Source organism: Dipodomys ordii, unplaced genomic scaffold (assembly GCF_000151885.1).
Source record: "Dipodomys ordii isolate 6190 unplaced genomic scaffold, Dord_2.0 Scaffold167, whole genome shotgun sequence".
In the NCBI taxonomy this organism is placed as follows: Eukaryota; Metazoa; Chordata; class Mammalia; order Rodentia; family Heteromyidae; genus Dipodomys; species Dipodomys ordii.
Window position 1 is genome coordinate 840,895 of NW_012267383.1, and position 16,784 is coordinate 857,678.

At 45.7% G+C, this 16,784-nt stretch overlaps 1 protein-coding gene across 1 annotated transcript in view; it reads left to right on the forward strand.

Annotated features, from left to right (window-relative positions):
• Window positions 1-6,773: 6,773 nt before the first annotated feature.
• The window catches only part of Amn1 (antagonist of mitotic exit network 1 homolog (S. cerevisiae)), a 59,642-nt gene continuing 49,631 nt past the window's right edge, over window positions 6,774-16,784 (forward strand). The window contains exon 1 of the mRNA XM_013033411.1: window positions 6,774-6,885. Within this exon, the coding sequence (XP_012888865.1) occupies window positions 6,848-6,885 (38 nt within the window). The 5' untranslated portion in view covers window positions 6,774-6,847. The remainder of the gene's footprint in view (window positions 6,886-16,784) is intronic.

Consider the following 16,784-nt stretch of genomic DNA (forward strand, 5'->3'; position numbering starts at 1 on the left):
TTTAAACAGACATTATGTGACAAGGTGTAACCTCATTGGCCACCTGCATGTGGTCTAGTATGACTGGGCAATCTTTTGGGTGTGTGACAATCTCATTGGTCACCTGCATGACCAAGCTTGACCTCGTGAGTTTTGCCTTTAAAAACCAAAGTACGGGGGCTGGGAAGGTGGCTCAGTGGTAGAGCGCTTGCCTTGCATGCATGAGGCGGCCCTGGGTTCAATTCCTCAGCACCACATAAGCAGAAAAAAGATGAAGTGGCTCTGTGGATCAAGTGGTAGAGCACTAGCCTTGAGCTGAAGAGCTGAGGGACAGCGCCCAGGCCCAGAGTTCAGGCCCCATGACTGGACCCCCCCTGAAAAAAAAACACAAAAAAAACAAAGGCCGTGGGCCGCTCGGGGTCGCAGTATCAGCTCCTGAGCCTGTGCTGCGGCCCTGGCCGGTCAGTGTAGGAACCTTCTCAATAAAGTTGCTTCTTTAATAACAACTTTGTTGCAGTGGGCTTTGTCACTCCGGACGACTAGGTGGGTTTGCCTGTCTGATTAGGGGTCTTCCTACTACATTAACAAAGAAGCAACTTTATTGAGAAGGTTCCTATACAGACCGGCAGCACAGGCTCTGGAGTTGATACTGCGGCCCCCATATTTGGTTTCCAAAGGCAAAATCCATGAGGTCGAGCCTGGTCACGCACAGGTGACCAATGGGATCATAACACGCACAAAGGATTGTACAATCATACCAGACCACACACAGGTGGCTAATGAGGTTACTGTTTGTCTGTAATGGCTGTTTAAAGCAGCCTGTCACCTGGGTTTAAAATGGCATGCAAATTTAATGGGTAAGGTGAGGTCTACTTTTGGTGGGCAAAAGGCAGAGCTAACCGTAGCACATGCAAAAGGCAGGGTTTGCCATAAGCATGTGGTGTCGCCAGTTGGGAGCCAGATTACAACCTATCTGTTTTATGGGTCAGTCTTTTTTTGTTGTTGTTTTGTTTTGTTTTTTGTCGGTCATGGGGCTTGAACTCTGGGCCTGGGTGCTGTCCCTGTGCACCTTCAGCTCAAGGCAAGTGCTCTACTGCTTGAGCCACAGTGCCACTTCTGGTTTTCTAGTGGTTTATTGGAGATAAGAGTCTCACGGATGTTCCGCCCAGGCTGGTTTTGAACAGAGATCCTCAGATCTCAAGCCTCCAGAGTAGCTAGGATTACAGGTGTGAGCCATCGGCACCCAGTTTAAGAGTCAGTCTTTAACTCAACAATCAGGGGTGGATTAAGGTTGTTAAGGGAAGGAAGACCAAATGCATTTTATTTTTTCATTCCGGGGAACTAGGCCCATCAAATCTAAAATCCCTAAAACAAAGACAGAGTTCAAAATGGAATCAGACCAGCTTGGGCACCATCTCGGGGTCCACTTCAGTTCCCTTAATTTTAAGGGAAGTACATGAAGGAATATCTCCTGTATTTGCTGTTAGCTGACTGAACCTCATTTTTCCTAGTCTATTAGGCTTCAGTCTTGTGTGACTATGCAATCTTTTGTGTGTGTTGCAAACCCATTGACCTGCAGGCCAGGCTTGACCGCATGGATTTTTGCCTTTAAAAACCCTAGCTTGTGTTATGGGGAAAAGAGTCCACCACTCAGAGACAGTCTCATGTAAAAAGATGACTTTATTGGGGAAGTGGATAGCTGACCGGCCAGGGACACAGCACAGACCGAGGAGCTGAAACTGTGATGCCGAGCAGTCCTCAAGCTGGGGTTTTTATAGGCAAAATCCATGCAGTTAGGTCTGCCCACACACAGGTGACCAATGGGTTTGTAGTCATATCAGGCAGGTGGCCAATGGAGTTACAGTCTGTCTTATAAAACTTAGCTGTTTAAACTTATAAAACTTAGCTGTTTAAACTTATAAAACTTAGCTGTTTAAAACTAACCTATCATTTTGGTTTGAATTGGTGCGAGAATTTGGTGGGCAAAAGGTGAGGCTTACATTTTGGCAGGCAAAAGCATATTTCCTGACCCTGAGGTATTTGTGGGAAACTGGTATTTTGATTCTCAGGGGCAGGGCAAACTCCTAGTGCATTAAAGATGGAGTCAGTTTTGGGTCCCCTTAACACTAGGAGACCCTTCCCCTCTACACTTGTGGGCCATTCAGGGTCACAGTTTCAGCTTCTGAGTCTGTGCTGTGTTCCTGGCCTGTCAGCTGTCCACTTCCCCAATAAATTCATCTTTTTGCACGAGGCTGTCTCTGATTGGTAGACTCTCCTCCCTGCAGCATCCGAATGTTAGACGAATTTAAGGGAAGCTTTGACATAGAATTAACAAAGTAATTCTACAAAAGTGGATGAAAAAAAAAAGAGAAAAAGAGAATAAATTCTACCTGAAAGATGCCCCTTCTCTCTGACCTGAATGCAATTCCCCTCAATGCAATTCTGAGCTATGGAATGTCCTCTTCACTAAAATAAGGCCAAGTAAGTTCATCTTTGCATATCTTTATATTAATGATTTATAGAATGAAATATGGATACTGGAGCTAAGTAATGCCATCTTGTCCTCATCACCATCTTGGCATCTTAACATGCTGGGGAATTTTTAGCCAGTTCTTTGAACTACAGAGGACTTCTTTGAACTATGGCTGTTATGAGTTGTTAAGCATTATAAAAGTGATTCTTTGAATTGCAGATGCATCATGGGTTGGTTGTTTAGCTCCAGAAAAGTTTTGCTCCAGAGAATAACTTGCCCCTGGTTGTCCTTGATTGTTCCAAGGCACAGCTAACTGTGCCTTGATTGCCCCAGATTGTTTCCCCCATTGCTTTGCTTCAGTAGAACACACTTTGCTAGTCCCCATACCATGTGATGTCTGCCTGGGAGTGTTTTTTTACTTTTAATAAGCTTTGTGTTATTACAAAGCACATGGGGCTGTGGGTTCTCTGGGACATGAGTCCACTTGCAGTTAGTTACTTTCTAATAAAGACTCCCTTTACAGGACTGTGTAGTATTCCAGCTTCCCAGGACCAGTGGGACTTGAACCCACATCAACGAAAGGAGTCACCAGCACTCAATCAAACTGGCTGCAAGCCTTTCTATTAGCCACATGGCATCTGTCCCTAGCCCACAGAACTGGAGAACAGCCCTCTTTGCTTTTCATGGGGATTTTTATAGGAAGGGGTTACAAGTAGGTGATGTTTACCAAAGCAAACAAGCAAGGTTACAGAAGCAAAACTTAGCCTTGAGTCACAAGAGCATAGGCAAAACCTAATTTTGACTTAGCATGATCAATACTATCAATGCTATTGACATAACAAAAAGTCAAAACATTTTGCAAGATTAAATGAAAGATTATTAGACTTTGCCAGAGAACCACATAGATAGCCAAGTACATTTATTTCTGGGAAAAGAGGCTGGCAAGGCTCCTTCTCACAAGAGAGAAGTGAGAAGCAGCACTGGCTACTGTCTGAGGTGACCTATATAACCTAGGGGGGAGGGGGTTAGAAGGGACTAGAAGAGACTAGAAGGCAAAGACCCTGGTGTGGACATGTGGGCCAGGGGCTTCATCATGGCAGACTAGGATGTACGGCTGCTGTCCAAATAGTAGATAAGGGTCCTGCAGCTGCCCAGACCTGAAGGTCACTCTAAGGGGCTCCTGTTGTCTTATATGGTGGTAGCTGCCCCAGAGAAGTGCCATCCCAAGGTAAAGGGGGTTGGAAGTTGATTATTTACTGCATTTATTACTTGGGTCTAGTGTTGCCTAGGAAGGGAGCATGCTAAGCTGTGGAGAAGGGAAGGAGTGGACTAAGCTATGGGAAGGGAACTCATTTTGCTAACACATACCTTTGGCTTACAACAGTCAAACATAACTTTGGGAAGGGGTAGTATATTTTAAATCTCAAAACATTAGAAACTTGTTCCATGGTTCTCAAAACATTAGAAACTCATTCCCATGGTTGGGGGTGCACTGAAATTTTCTTTGCAGAAATGATTTTTGTTATGAAGTAAGGTGGTCAGGTCTGGCCAGTGCCATATTTGTCACATGGTGGATTGTAGGGTCTGGCATCTTGTCTTCATCATGGGGGCAGGAAAAGCCCCTGCCGATCACCTGCCTCCCAGGTGAGGACCCCTGGAGGCAGGGGTGGGCACTTGGCTGATTGGTTACTGAATCTGTCAGTCCACTGCCTGGGACTGGGAACTTCCTGAGGATCTGCTCACCCTATGCCATCCCTATTTAGACCTGGACCAGTCCAGCTGCCAGGACACCATGCCACGTGTGTCTCTGTGACCATGTCCTATGTCTTGTCTCCTGGCTGTCTCCAGTTATCATGGCATCCCAATTCAGCTCTCCATTGGAGCTGAATTGGTTTTTTGGTATTGTTCTTGTTATTTCTTCCTCTTTAGCATGTTTCCTAGCTGTGTTTTGTGTATTTGCCTGCTGCAGGCCTTTGTAACAACTGGCGGTCTGTGAAAAACCTAAGCAATTCCATTTTACTTAAGACCCCATCTCAGTTCTGAGACTTAACTTGTGGCCCACTTTAGCCCCAATGCTAGGAATTTATGACAGAAAGCCATACACAATTCTTGGAGCCATAGATGGTTTTTGCTTAAGGCAGGTGTTAGCCCCCAAGTGACTTTGCCCCTGAGTGACCATGAGCTAAGAGTTTCAGTTAAAACCATATAATGTTCCGACCAACCAGTTCTTCAGAGCCCAGGGCGAAACATGCCATGCATACTGTTGGTCCAGGTGTGACTCGTAACCGTTTGTGGTCAAGCTATGGACCAAGGATATTTTCCTGTAAAGGTCAACCAATCATATTTGCCCAGCTTATCTTGCTTTAAATGCTAACCAATCATGTAATTTCTTATGTAAAACTTCCTTAAAGTTGTTTGTTCAATACTATAAAAACTGTGCTGATTTTTTGCTCGGGGCCTCTTAGCGTCACAGGTTGCGGAGTGCGCCAAGGACCAAGCTCAAGCTTGCAATAAACGACTCTTTGCTGTTTGCATTGATCGTGGTCTCTGGTGGTCTGTGAGGGGGCATCCGAAAACGGGATACTTCAGTCTGCAGCCTGTTCACTGTATAATAAAGACTCCAATATTCTGTATTTTAAAATGTAACTTCTGGGATGATTTGCCTTACGACAGTTGTTGTTGGTCCTGGGCCTGAACTCTGGGCCTGGGTGCTGTCTCTCAGCTCTTCAGCTCAAGGCTAGCGCTCAACCACTAGAACCACAGCGCCACTTCCGGCTTTTTCTGCTTATGTGGTGCTGAGAAATCACACCCAGGGCCTCAAGCATGCAAGGCACCCTACCACTGAGCCACCCTCCCAGCTCCCGAAATGATTTTTATTATAAGCTCCTGACTAATACAGCAACTCAGTACAGCTGGTGATAAGCCTCAAGGTTGTCAGTGGCCTTCAGCAAAGTTTGTGGTAAACTGCAAAGTTGTCAGCCTGAGAAACTTGAGAGAGGGAGAGATGTTTGCTTTTTTATTTTTATTTTATTTTTGGTTGTGGGTTTTGAACTCTGGGCCTGAGCACTGTCCCTCAGTTCTTCAGCTCAAGGCCAGCGCTCTACCACTTGACCCACAGTACCACTTCTTTTCTGATTGTTTACTGGAGTGAAAAGTCTCACAGACTCTCCTGCCTGGGCTGGCTTTGAAATGTGATCCTCAGATCTCAGCCTTGTGAGTAGCTAGGATTATAAGTGTGAGCCACCAGCCCTTGGCTTGATGTTTCTGATTTCACATTTTTGTTCCCATGGATATTCTTTTTCAAGGGAAAGGGGCTCAGGGGAGAGGGTAAGTTTCCTGCAGGAGGGACTGAGGCTAGAAAATGGAAGGAACTTTCTGACAGTGAATAGTAACTCAGGTACCTTGAATTTTTGGTGGGAATTATTACAGTCTGCCCTGGAACCTGCCCTCCCTACCTCCTGCATAAATCTCCTCCCAGTACTTGCTTTACCTAGGTAATTGGCACACCTGGAAACAGTCACTCCTGCCCCCTCCTCCATGGTCACATCCTTGGCCAACCCGCCACCCCCTCACAACTCCCATCGGACCTGGGGAGGGTCCCAGGACCTGAGGTCACATCTGGATCCAGTGTGAATCCTTTGCCCCATTGGGCCTGCTGACGGGTTGCCCTTTGGCCTTGTGCTCTTCATGATACACGGCAGGGCAGCCCGAATATCATCTGGTGTGCTCTCCATCAACTACTTAATTAGACCTGTTTACCTTACACTCACAATTCCATCTCTTAAAGCTTAACTTCTTTGTCTCCCTGATTCAGTTCCCATAGAACATCATACTCGAGAACTAAACCAGTAAAGGGCAGTCACTCTGGGAGCCTCTAAACACGCTCGGTATGAAAGCACAGGGATCCATACTCCCAGCGAGCCTGCCTGTGCACTGCCAGGAGCCGGGCCCAGCCACCAGCGCATCGCTGCAGCAGGAGCGACACCAATTATGTTCTGTGGTAAGACCTTGACCTCTCAGTGGCCCTTTGTCCTATGACCTTGACCTCTCGGCGGTCCCTGGACACCACAGAACTCTCCGAGGCTGCTGTGCCACTGGAACTCTGGAGAAACTTCCCTGAACCCCCAGCGCAGGAAGAACTACAACTCCCATGGTGCTTCGCGATGGCTTAAGGCTCATCGATCTTTTCTCACAACTCCTTCAGCATAGCCCTCCATAGGTCGGTCCCGGAAGCCTCGACGCTCCCCCGCCCGGGACGCCCTGGTCACCGGGCTCTGCGTGACGTCACCAGGACCTACGCCTCGCGCGGGAGACGGCAGTTGGCCGATGGTCCCTGGCTGGGGTGGCGGTGGCTCTGAGACTTGAGGAAGAGGCCTGCGAGAGAGGCGGGCCGCGATGCCTTCCCAGCGGCGGGTCAGTCAGCTCCTGGAACTGTGAGTGCACCCGCCCCGCCTCCCCTCCGGGCAGCCGGGCCGCGCTGCCCTCCCCTCCCCACCGAGGCCCGTTCGTGCTGAGGGTCTCCTAGCCGAGGACCGTTGTGCAGCGGGGGTCTGCGGGGCGGGCCTCCCCCCGGCGAGCATCCCCGGCCTCCGTCAGTCTCAGTCTCCAGATGCCTCTCCAAAACCGCCAGTAAAACTCTGCCCAGTAGCCGCAAGTGGGGGGGGGGGTGACAGGAAACCGGGGACCCCGGGGAGTAGGGGTTTGAGAACGGCGGTGCTGGCTGGGTGCCGTTGGCGCATGCGCGGGGCCCCTCCGGCCGGTGTCCGGGCCTCGCGCCCCGCGGGCCTTGGCAGTACCCATCTCGGGGACACCAGGGAGGGGTGGGCCGGACACCTCGGGACGGCACCGGAAGCCTGCCCTGCAAGTGGAAACACCACGACGTTTCACACAGAAACTGCAGTTACCATGGCAATGGCATCGGGAGCCTCGAGTCCATTAGGAGTTGCCACGGTTGAAGGCGAAGGCGAACAATCTAGTTGATCTGCACGAGGCCCTCTGAACTATGAGATTTGGCTTGTCATCCCCTAAGCTCTTGGCCCTGAGGCAGCAGTCACTGTCCATACAAGAGAAATCCTCGATTCTCCCGTGGGAGAATTTGGAACTCAGTAGAGACCTGAGGGAAATAACTGGCATTATTGTTGTTTTACTTTTTCCCCTCCCATCCCTCTTTCTTTTTCTTCCTCCCTCCCTTTTTTCCTTCCTCCCTCCTTCCCTCTCTCCCTCCCTCCCTTTCTCCCTCTTTCTTTCTTTCTTTCTTTCTTCCTTTCTTTGTCGGTCATGGGGTTTGAACATTGGGCTTGGGTGCTGTCCCTCAGCTCTTCACTCAAGGCAAGCGCTCTGCCACTTGAGCCACAACAGCACCACTTCCAGTTTTCTAGTGGTTTATTGAAGATAAGAGTCTCATGGCCTTTCCTGCCCAAACTGGCTTTGAACTGTGATCCTCAGATTTCAGCCTGGCTTGCTTGCTTGCTTGATTCCTTCCTTCCTCCCTCCCTCTCTCTCTTTCTTGTCATGGGACTTGAACTCAGGGCCTGGGTGCTATACCTGAGCTATTTTGCTCAAGGCTAGCCCTTGAGCACTTGCATTAATCAGAGAAGAGTCTCTTGGGACTTTTCTGCCTGGACTGGCTTCAAACCCTGATCCTCAGATCTCAGCCTCCTCAGTAGCTAGGATTACAGCTGTGAGCCAAGATTCTCTCTCTTTTTTATTTTGGTCAGTCATGGGGCTTGAACTCTGGGCTTGGCGCTGTCCCTCAGCTCTTCAGCTCAAGGTGAGTGCTCTACCATTTGAGCTACAGCACCACTTCCAGTTTTTCTAGTTGTTTATTGGAGATAAGACTCTCAAGGACTTCCCTGCTCAGGCTGGCTTGAAACCACAATCCTCAGATCTCAGCGTCCTGGGTAGCTAGGATTACAGGCGTGAGCCACTGGCACCCGGCTCTTTTTTGCTGACCCTGGGGCTTGAACTTAGCCTGCATGGTGTGGTGTCCCTGAGCCTCTTTGTGCTCAAGGCTAGGACTCAACTACATGAGTCACAGTGCCACTTCCAGCTTTTATTGAGTAGTTTATTGGAGATAAGTATCTAATGGACTTTCTCATCAAGGCTTGTTAAGAACTGGGATCTCAAATCTTAGCCTCCTGAGTAGCTAGGATTATAGGTATGAGCCACCACCCCCAGCCTTTTCTTCCTTCCTCTCATTCTTTCTTTTGTGTGTGTGTGTGTGTGCATGTGTGCGCACACGCGCATGTGCATGTATACCAGTATGCCAGTACTGGAGTTTGAACTCAGGGCCTTATGCTCAATACTCACTGAAGATTGGCTCTCTACCACTTAAGCCCTAGCTCCACTTAAGCATTTTGCTGGTTAACTGAAGATGAGTCTCACAGACTTTCCTGTCTGGGCCTCAGATCTCAGCATCCTGAGTAGTTAGGATTACAAGGTCTGAAGCACCAGTGCCCAGTTGCATTAGTTATTGGTGAGTTTTACATCAGATCCAAATGGGATTTTATTTCCATCCATAATGATAAGAATGGAAAGTATGAAGATAGACTACCATAGATCTATTCATACATTTAATACATACTAGTTCTACAATCATGAGCAAATCTGTCTGGGCTTCAGTGATAGAGTCTAGAAATGGAAAATATCATCAAGCTGTCCTGAAGATCAGAAGCCAGTACAGTAAAATCCATAGAGCATTTATTTTCATTATTTATTTATTTATTTTGTATGTGGATGTCAGTAATGGAGCTTGAACTCAGGGCTTTCTGTTTTCACTGGGCTTATTCACTAAAGGCTAGTGCTCTACCACTTAAATCACATCTCCACTTCTGGCTTTTTGCTGCTGTTGTACATGGACTCAGGACCCCCAAAAGACCATCAGAGACAACGACCAATGCAAACAGCAAAAGAGTCGTTTATTTGCAAGCTTGAGCTTGGTGCTCTGCGCACTCAGTAACTGGTGACGCTAAGAGACCCCGAGCACAAAATCAGCACAGCTTTTATAGTATTGAACAAACAAGTTTAGAAAATTTCCACACAAGCAGTTACATGATTGGTTAACATTTATAAAGATTGCATAGTCATTTTTTTATTGGCCCATGTACTGAGGTTTGAGTCCACCCTAACCGCACTGCCCTTTTTCTGAACTATTGGTCCACGTTTGACGGTTTGATAGTTGCAAAACCGTTATGTTCTGTTCCTGGAACACTTGGGCAATTGTTCTGTTTCTTAAGGGTGGGCAGGGTTGATGGCAACCTGCGGTTTATCCGAGAGTTGCTTTTTTTTCCTCTCTCGGGGTTACTCTGAGGGCAGCCTAGTACAAGATGGTGGGGTTAATCTCAAAATGGAGTTACTTTGGCCCTTCACTGGTAAATTGGAGTGAATTTCATGGACTTTACTACCCAGGCTAGCTTTGAGCCTCAGTCCCCAGATCTCAGAATTGTGAATAACTAGGATTATAGGTATAAGCCACTGGTGTCTAGCTGCTGCTGCTGTTGTTCTTCTTCTTCTTATTATTATTGTTATTGAGACAGGGTTTTCCTATATGTAGGCTGGCCTCAAATCTGTTATCCTCCAGTCAGGTGCTAGGATTACATGTGTGTACCACCATACCTGACATGTGAGCATAAATTTAAAAAACACACGTGCTTTGTGTGGCTCTTTGCCACAGATTGTGTGAAATCAAGTGTTAGGAGAGATCAAGCGGATGAAAGGAAAGAAGGCAGAAACCTCAACAAATCAGAACAGGCTTTAATCATTGCTGCAGAAGGACTCCAAGTAACAGTGAGCCAGGTGGGAGAAATGAGTGGAGAACCTAGGGTTAGAACAGGCTACAAGTACAGTTGAGGAATGAGCGTTCCTTGGAATGTGGTTGTGGTAAACTGCTCTGTTTGGGATGTAGGGTATCCTTCTGGTGCCAAGGGTAGCACACTTTCAGGATGGTATTAGCCAATAAGATTTCAGAGAGGAGAATTCTGGGAAAGTTGGGGGTGGTGGGGGGGGGGAGGCAAGGCAAGGAGGGTCAGTGGGCCATGCCAGGGGAGCAACAGAGCGGATTTCCATCATCATGCATAGTGAGGTGCGATCTGATGAGACTAGTACAAGTTTATAAATAACTATAGTTAATTATAGTGATCTGGGCGAGGGGGCTCACACCTGTAATACTAGTTACTCAGGAGGCTGAGAGCTGTGATATCTAGTTTGAAAACAGCCCAGGCAGGTAAATCTGTGATACTCTTTATCTCCAATTAACCAGTCAAAAGCCCGAAGTGAAAATGGGGCTTAAATAGTACAACATTAACCTTGAGTGAAAAAGCCAAGTTGGGGTGGGAGGCCCTGAGTTCAAAGCCTGGTACTGGCACAAAATAAATAATTAACTAAAAACAAAATAAAGAAATAACGGTAATGGTAGCTCCTTTGTATACCTTAATAATAACACTAATTTTTCCCCCTCCATTGTGGGGTCTGAACTCTGGGCCTGGACACTGCCCCTCAGCTCTTCAGCTCAAGGCTAGCATTGTACCACTTGAGCCACAGTGCCACTTCTGGCTTTTTCTGCTTGTGTGGTGCTAGGGAATCGAACCCAGGACCTCATACATGCAAGGCAAGCACTCTACCACAGAGCCACCTTCCCAGTCCAATAAAAATAATTTTAAAAAGAAAAGAAAAAAATGGTACTTGAGGGCAGAACAGTACCAGGAAATAGGGATGAGCAGAGTATTTTTGAAATTTCTGATGAAAAAAAGAACATTTAAGCCAGGAGACAGCTCTATAAAGGAAATAATATCTGCAGGTTGATAGATAGTATCAGGCAGGAGGGCAGGGTTGGACCCAGCTGCCAGCCACAAGGAACTTCCACAAGAACTTTCTGACCCCTGTTCCGCTTCTATCCTTGGCCCACATCCTTGTTACAACACCCTCATTTACATTCTGTGCTTCTGATGGTTTTGCGAACTCCTAGCCATGTGGCTTCACCTTAATGCTGCAGAAATCACTAACTGGGTAAGCAGAGGATCTTATTCACATATGAGTAAGGTGGCAGTATTTTTTGGCTTTGTTTTTGTTCGTTTTTGTGCTGGCCTTGGGACTTGAACTTAGGGCCTGAGCTTTTTTGCTCAAGGCTAGGGCACTACCACTTGAATTTCAGCTCCATTTCCAGTCTTTTTGGTGATTAATTGGAGATAAGTCTCATAGACTTTCCTACCTGGGGTGGCTTTGAACTGCCATTCTCAGATCTCAGCCTTCTGAATAGCTAGGGTACAGGCACAAGCCACCAGCTCCCGGCTAAGGTACCTTACAAATCACCATCTTTTTTTTGTTGTTGTTGTTGTCCAGTTGTGGGGCTTGAATGCTGGGCCTGAGCACTGTCCCTCAGTTTCTCCAACTCAAGGGTAGAGCTCTACCACTGGATTCACAGCATCACTTCCAGTTTTTCTGAGTGGTTTATTGGAGATAAGAGTCTCATGGACTTTCCTGCCTGGGTTGGCTTTAAACTGTGATCCTTAGATCTGGGCCTCCTGAGTAGCTAGGATTACAGGCATGAGCCACCAGCACCTGACCAGATCACTATCTTTTTTTAAAAAAATTACATTTAAGTACTTGTACAAATGGGTTTTAGTTCAACAGGTTAGTTTATGAGTGCAATGCATCTGGACCAAATGACCTTACATGGAAATCTCTCTAGTCAGACCTGGAAAAGCTATCCCCTGTTCCTATAAGGGTCCATAATTATGAACATCTCTTTAGCCTTGCCATTGGTCGTCAACATAAGAATGAGCACTCAGTCACTCGTTAGGACTGCCTGCTCTGTCTTCTTTAGAGTATACTTTTGCACTCACCTTAATAAACCTTGCTTTGTGAAACTCCTGTGTGTCTGCCCCTGGATTCTTTCTTCAGCAAGATAGACAACCCACTGGATCCTGACTTCCAACCTTTCCAGATGACAACAGCATTGAGCATTTGTACATCCAAAGACATGGATTCAAGAGGGAATGCAATAAGAAGAGTAATAATGAGAGGCAAAGTAGGCTGCTGTGGCTCACACCTGTAATCCTAGCTATTCTGAAGGCTAAAATATGAGGATCAAGGTTCAAACTCTGGTACCAACACATGCACACACAAAAGTTAATGGTAAGACCTGAAATTACTACAGGAAACCACAGGGAAAACACTACAAAATATAGACAGAGACAATATTCTGAATAGGACTCTTAGATGTTCCGGAAATAGAGCAACAAGATATGTGATCCATTCAAATTAGTCAGTACATCAAAAATTGAAATTATGTCAGAATGAAGAGACATGTATCAAATGGGAGGAAATCTATGCAAGCTATTCTTGAAAGGATTAATATCCAGAAATATGAAAAGTAAAAATGTTAAAGACTTCAAGAACAAATAAGTCAACTAGTATTTGGGCAGATGAATTGAACAAACAGTTCTCAAAAGAAGAAGCATACATGGCAAATAGAAACATGAGAAATGTACAACATCCTTAGTTTTAAAGGAAATATAAAGCAAATATTAATATTCCATCAACGCTGGTCAAAATGGCAATTATCAAAAGCAAGCAAACAAAAACACAATAGTTGGGTGCTGGTGGCTCTCACCTATAATCCCATCTTTCAGGGGGCTGAGATTTTAGGATCAAGGTTGCCTGGGCAGGCAAATCTGAGAGACTCACCTTCAATTAACCAGAAAAAAAAGCGCTAGAATTGGATGTGGATGTGTGAGAAGAATAGCCAAGCCAGAGCATGAGACACTGATTCAAGTCACACAAACTCCAAAAAAATAAAGAAGAGAAAGAAAAACAATGGCTGGCAAAAAACAAAGGAGGAGGAAAAGGAACCCTGAAACGTTTGGTGGAAATGTAACTTAGTGCACCACTATGGCAATAAGTGTGGAGGTCACTTAGAAAAACTAAAAGTATGACCTGCTACAGCATTCTTAGGCCTATAACTAAAGCATTGTACACAACACAAGTAGAGATACCAGCACATCCATGTTTATTGCAGCACTATTCACAACAGTTAAGCAATGGACTCAGCATAGGTGTCCCAACAACTGAAAGACAGTATGGATACAGCAGAGCATTATTCAGCCATAAGGAAGAACGAAGTTATGTCACTTGAAGGAAAAAGGATGAACTAGAGTTAATGATGTTGAGGGAAATGAGCTAAGCTCAAGAAAGACAAGTATAAAAAATAAAAATAAATAAAAAAAAAGAAAGACAAGTATTGCTGGGTGCTGGTGGCTCACATCTATAGACCAGCTACTCAGGAGGTTGAAGTCTGAAGATCATGCTTTAAAAGCCGGCGTAGGCAAGGAACTTCATGAGACTCATCCAATTAACAACCAAAAAGCCAGAAGTGGACTGTGGCTCAAGTTGTAGAACCCTAAACAAAAGAAGCTTGGAAAGCATCCAGGCCCTGAGTTCAAATCCTAGGACCAGCACACACACACACACACACACACACACGTCATGGACCTAAAAAAACAGTAGTAATAGAAGTAATCATATGACATGTTAATAAGTATGAATGTTTTAGTCACGAGTCAATGGCTCATGCCTGTAATCCTAGCTACTCAGGAGACTGAGATCTGAAGATCCCAGTTTGAAGCCAGCTTGGAAGGGCTGGGAAGATGGCTCAGTGGTAGAGCACTTGCCTTGCATGCCTGAGGCCCTGGTTTCGATTCCTCAGCACCACATAAGCAAAAAGAAAAAAGCCAGAAGTGGCGCTGTGGCTCAAGTGGTAGAACACTAGCCTTGAGCTGAAGAGCTGAGGGACAACACCCAGGCCCAGAGTTCAGGCCCCACAACCGGACCCAAAAATTAAAAAAATAAAAAATGAAGCCAGCTTGGACAAGAAAATCCATTAGGTGCTTATCTCCAATAAACTCAGGAAAAGCTGAAAAGGATGCTGTGACTCAAAGAGAGCGCCCAGGCCCAGAGTTCAAGCCCCAGGACTGGCAAAAATAAAATATGAGTGTTTCGTTGGAGAACCAATGAGACGGGGAAAGGAAGAAAGGGTGCTGAGAGGTGAATATGATCAAGTATATTACACATATATTATGAAAAGACTAAGGACACTGGACACCAGTAGCATACACCTAGCTACTGAGGATGCTGAGATATGAGGATCGCAGGTCAAAGCTAACCCAGGCAGAAAAGTCCATGAGATTCACCTGCAATTAACCACCAGAAAAGCTGGAAGTGGAGCTGTGGGTCTAATGGTAGAATGCTACTCGAGCATAACAACTCAGGGACAAAAAACAAACTCAGAGACAGGGTCCAGGCCCTGAGTTCAAGCCCTAGGGCAGCAGGGGGGGAAAAAAAAGGAAACCTCACTGAATACTTAAAAAAAAAAAAAAAACAGGGGAGGTTCACACCTGTAATCCTAGCTACTTAGGAGACTGAGATAAAATGATCAAAGTTTGAAGCCAAACAGAGCAGGAAAGTCTGTGAAACTCTTATTACCAATCAACCAGAAAACCCGAAACTGGTGTGGCTCAAAGTGGTAGAGCACTAGCCTTCAACAGAATAGCTCAGGGATAGTGCCCAGGCCCTGAGATCAAGCCCTACAACTGACCAAAAAAAAGAAAAAGTATACTAGAAGTAAATTTGATAAAGTATATGATAAGTGTATAGGAAATGATACAACAAAACTTCTTTGTACAATTAACTTATGCAAATAAGAAAAATTGTAAGTATATGATCTCATTAATTAAGTATAAACTTACATAAATGATTGGGTATTTGTAGACAAAAATAAAATTCATACTTATTTAACATATGAGCTTAGATGGTTGGAATTTGAAGCCACTGATGAAACTAGTGATGATGAAATTAAGCAAATGAAGGAGAGAAAAGCATTACAAGTGTTATTTTTTACATGTACATGTAGACCCACAGGAGAATGAGTCATTTGAGAAAGGGCCAACACAGGAAGCTTTTATAGTGCTTACAAAGGAGAACGTGAAGATAGAAAATGAGAAATGGATCTGGGCTGGGGATGTGTGGGGGAGTGGCTGAGCTGTCCTGGGAAAGTGTAAAGCTAATACAACTGCTGCTTCACCAAATTTGTTTGCAGAAGCCATCCAGGCAACAGTGCCCACTTCCAGCCTTTCTGGCATTGGTGCAAGGGAGGTACCCTCCTCAAAGGAATTTTTATGGCTTGCTCTCTGTAGAAAAGGAAAGAGAAAGTCTGGAGGCTGGTGACTCAGGCCTGTAATCCTAGCTACTTAGGAGGGGGAGATCTAAGATCACAGTTTGAAACTAGACTGAACAGGAAAGTTTGTGAGACTCTTTATCTCCAATTAACCACCAAAAAATCCAGAAGTGAAGCTGTAACTCAAGTGGTAGACTGCTAGCCTTGAGGGGGAGAAAAAGCTTAAGACAGCACCCAGACCCTAAGTTCAAGCCCTGGGACCAGCGTGTGTGTGTGTGTGTGTGTGTGTGTACACACGCTTATGTGCACAATTATGGACTCAAGTACTTTCAACTTCAGCTGAAAGGGGATGTGGCTCAAGTAGTGGAGCACCTGCCTGGCAAGTGCAAGGCCCTGAGTTCAAATCCTAATACTACGAAAAAATCATGTAGTGGAGGGTTTTCAGCTTGAAATAGTAAATATACCAAATCAGAATATCTTAGAGCCAATTATTTATCCTCAATTCCTTCAGGAGCTTGATTGTTGCCTTTTCTGATAATTCCATGCAAGAATAAGAGAGTCTAGCCAGATGCAGCAGGCTCACAACCATAATCCTAGCTACTCAGAAGGCTGAGATCTGAGGACTGTGATTTGAAGCCAGACTGGGCAGAAAAGTCTGTGAGACTCTTATTTCTAGTTAACTAGCAAAAAGCCCAAGGAAATGTATAACTTCAAGTGGTAGCACATCAGCTTTGAGTGAAAAAGCCAAGGGAGAACACAAGGCACTGAGTTCTAGCCCCATACTGGCAAGCACACACAAAAAAGAACAAGTGTCGGGGCTGGGAGGTAGAGTGGTAGAGTGCTTGCCTTGCATGCTTGAGGCCCTGGGTTTGATTCCTCAGCACCACATAAGCAAAAAGAAAAAAGCCGAAAAGTGGCGCTGTGGCTCAAGTGGTAGAGCACTAGCCTTGAGCTGAGGAGTTGAGGGACAGCGCCCAGGCCCAGAGTTCAGGTCCCACGACCGGACCCCCCAAAAAAAAAAAGAACAAGTGTCTGCATGACTTTAATTCTTTGTCAATCTCGTGACAGTTCCCTCTAATGATTTCATTACTGTTTTTTGTTTGTTTGTGGGTTTTTTTTTTTTGGTCAGTTGTGGGACTTGAAGTCAGGGCCTGGGTGCTATCC